At 38.3% G+C, this 3,651-nt stretch overlaps 1 protein-coding gene across 1 annotated transcript in view; it reads right to left on the bottom strand.

Moving 5' to 3' along the window:
• tacr1a (tachykinin receptor 1a) overlaps positions 1 to 3,651 on the bottom strand; it is a 53,493-nt gene that overhangs the window by 6,928 nt on the left and 42,914 nt on the right. Inside the window, exon 3 of the mRNA XM_014014719.1 lies at positions 3,011 to 3,207. Coding sequence (XP_013870173.1) covers positions 3,011 to 3,207 — 197 coding nt within the window. The remainder of the gene's footprint in view (positions 1 to 3,010; positions 3,208 to 3,651) is intronic.

Below are 3,651 nucleotides of genomic sequence, written 5' to 3'. Positions count from 1 at the left end.
ACCTGAGGGTCTGTGTTTGGGGAGGTGGATAAAAGAAATTAATAAATAATGCTCTGAGTACTACTCTAGAAGAAACTCTCTAACTTCTTCCTTTCTTCTTCCTTTGCTCTCTTAATCCCGCGTCTTTAAGGAGCAACCTTCATTTCCGGAATGCAATAGTCCCATTTCCATATAAGGTATGGGACTGACGGAAAGGTCTGTCACCGCCCCATTCTGCATGCTGCAGCGAAGTGTACCTCTCTCCAACGGCTGACGAGTCGGGACATGTCCGCTCAGCTTCACTTTAACTCCGGCAGAAGCGGTGGGTCAAGTGGGAGGAGTTTAAACACAATCTCTATGGATTTTTCTTATCAGGAAAACCCAGCCAGATCACACACTGGCTGACCGGTGAGGAGCAGAGCCAGCTGCTCCAAGCAGTCCCCCCCCCCACCCCCACCCTTTTATTTATATACGGTCGGTCAGTCGGTCAGATATTTTTGTGGCTTGTTGAGGGAAATATATTGCTCATTTTTGCACATTTTGCTACGTCCACTTGGGGACCTTTCTGCATTTTCCCCCCACTTTCTCGACGAGCTATTTTCCAACTCCGGACCAGCAGCAGCTTCTGGCAGGATTTATAACTTTGGTTGAAAAGGGGAGGGTCTTGCCGGGCCGGCCGAGGAGTGCTGAGAGATTTCATTGGCTTAGCTCAATGTCGATCATGAAAATCAACCAATTGGCCGTCGCGATCTACGAAAATTGGTTCATGGTAGACCCGGGCCGGCCTATAAATGAGCGCTGGCCCACCGGGCATTGCCCGGTACGCCAGATGGCCAGTACAGCCCTGGTGTGTATTCTAAACTGCAAGGTCTGTCGTGTGTGTGTGTGTTTCTCCAGATAGATGTTCAAAACTGCATATTTTGTTCTGCATTGTATCTTGATGTTATGTATGAATGACAATAAATGATTCTTGATTCTTGATTCTATTTGTGACAGCCAGCTTGAATTTGGTTGACTCCAAAAATTAATCAGTTGTAGATGTGAAGCCAATAATTACTTTCTATAACTTTAAATGAAATATATCCAGTTTTTCAAAAAAATAATGCCAAGGACTTGAGTAAAATTGTTGCAAAAATATTTTCACTCTGTTTTTTTTTTTTTTTTGTGCGCCGAACAATTATTTGAAGCAATGGCACTTACCTGTGACATGTTTTGATATTTTCTGAGAAACAAGACCTGAACAAAACAAAATATAAAGTAGCTCTGGTTCAAGCTGCATATTTTCTTTTAAGTTCTTAAAAGATTTCTTGGGAAAGAACAGAAAGGTGTGAAACTCATTTCACAYAGAAAAGCATCGTTGATGCAGAACAATGGAAGACTCACAAATGAAGACAACATGCTGAGCTGACCATCTGCTGTTTTTTGTTTGTGTTTGTTTTTTTTACGAGTCATTGACATTTTTATTAATAAGCTATGTTTATTTAGAAAACACTAATGCAGAAGAAAAAAGTCATTTCAGAGCACTGTACTTACAGTAAAAGCTTTGTTACAATTTACAACTGATAATCATTAAGGCAGCAGCTTATTTTGTGATGTGCAGATCAGAATCTGAGCCTTCTGACACGTAAAAGATTTTGTCATTTTTATTTGGAACAGGAATACAGAAACACTGGATAAAAACGTGATGTTCTGCAGCTCTGAAGTTAAGCGAAATCAACTGAAATGTGCAGGCAAAACAAAGATGGAAAAAAAACCTAACATTTATGTAACTTAGTCTTCATTAAAGATTGCTGTTGTGTCATCATTAAATATAGCCAWGTCTTCTATGGATCTACTGTGTAGTGTTATATTATTTATCTATATTGTGTTGTCTGTACTTCTATTCCAGTTCCTAGTTCCAACAGGAACTTTTGCAGCACCTTCAATCAGCTGGAAGATTTATTTTTGGAAAAAAGTTGCAATATATAGTAGGTTGTACAGGTACCACAGCCACCACCCCTTCCCTTTAGTATTCTTTTTATTTTGTTGCTTTACAACCTTTAAATAAACCTTTTTTTTATTTCCATTATAGGTAATGAACACAGATTGCGTTTGGATAATTAGGTTAAATGAGGGGAAAGTGTTGTAAACGTCTGTAAAAAATATCTGACAAGTGGTATACATTTGAATCAATATTACTTAGAACCATAACCAGTTCATCACCTCTCAGGAGTAAGGCTTCTACCAAGGAGAGTTCCTACTAAATTCAATATAAGGAAATGGAAAAATGACACATCATAGCAAACCCTGAGGGTAATCATTCAAAACTCACACACCAGGTAAGGAGAACATTTCTCAAAGAACAGAGACTCCCCAAACATGTTGAGGACTTTGAACTTTGTGGCTATCAAGACCAGAAAAACATCTGGTACAAATCTGACACATGATTAGAATASAGTCCCTACAGTGCAGCATAGTGGTGGAAACTCCAACAGAGAACTTGTACATTGTTTTTCCTTGTATAGATTTGCTTTGCTTGTTGTTGTTTGCTCTTATTGTTTAAATCAGATAAACTCTTTAGTGATTAGATGGTCTGAGGTAATGGAGCTAGACCTGAAAAGATCTGATGCTGGAATTGTTGCAAAAAAGTGGCTTTACACAGTACTGACTTTAGATGCATATACATGATGCAACACATCACATTTTTTAAATATCAGCTTAAAAGGCAACAATATAGAATGATTACCACTCGGGTGGTGGGGGTACACTTTTGCAACTTATTGAACAGGCATAAAAAAGGAATCAAACACATGGGGTAATTTTTCTGTGTAATACTGATACAAAAACATTTTAACTTTGACAACAAAAACTAGTCCTCTACACCTTAGTGGTACAGGAAGTCAAGGTAATAACACCTGATAAATGTTTTTTATGAGATTCTAACAAGATGAGAAGAACCTCCTTTCAAATTAAAGTTTTCTCTGGTGAAAACTTTATTTTAATGAGTTATTCACTAGTATATTTGTGCTAATTAGTGCAGGAACTGACAAACCTGTCATTGAGGCAGCAGTAGATGATGGGGTTGTACATTGTTGAGCTCATTGCCAACCACATGATGGCCAGATATAACTGCTGAATAAAGGTTTCTTCAAACATCTCTGGGAAGAACTGGTACAGCAGGAAGTAGACATGGTAGGGCAGCCAGCAGACAGCAAACGTACACACCACCACAATCATCATCTTCACTACCTGTGGAACACATAACAGCACAAAAATGTTAGGTAACTTCAAATCTTCTGCAAAGCTCACCAATAACTTCTACTAAAGCATCAAACCCTAATTTACCTGCATCTGTTTGTTTCATCTTTGTAATCATGTTTAAGAAAGTAAAGAGTGCAGAATTCTAAAGTTTATGGATCATTTAACTCCTTAAAGAGTAACTTACCCCAAAATTAACTTTTTTTAGCTGATAAACTGTCTAGAATGTGTCTAAAATGGTATATAGTACTGTTTCTGTGCTAATTTTGATGTTTTTGTGCGTATTTGTTCAAATCTGTAATATTTGGTCTAAAAATGTCTTTTTGCTGCTCATATGGGTGGAGCAGTGGGCTAATTTGCAGCAGGCTAATTTGCATATTGCTTAACGGCTCTCCTCTGTGACGTGTCTTCTCCACAGTTTCGTCACAGCGGCTG

The sequence above is a fragment of the Austrofundulus limnaeus genome, unplaced genomic scaffold, assembly GCF_001266775.1.
Source record: "Austrofundulus limnaeus strain Quisiro unplaced genomic scaffold, Austrofundulus_limnaeus-1.0 Scaffold118, whole genome shotgun sequence".
NCBI classification, from domain to species: domain Eukaryota; kingdom Metazoa; phylum Chordata; class Actinopteri; order Cyprinodontiformes; family Rivulidae; genus Austrofundulus; species Austrofundulus limnaeus.
The sequence above is the reverse complement of the archived record's forward strand: the minus strand, read 5'-3'. Positions and strand labels throughout refer to the sequence as shown.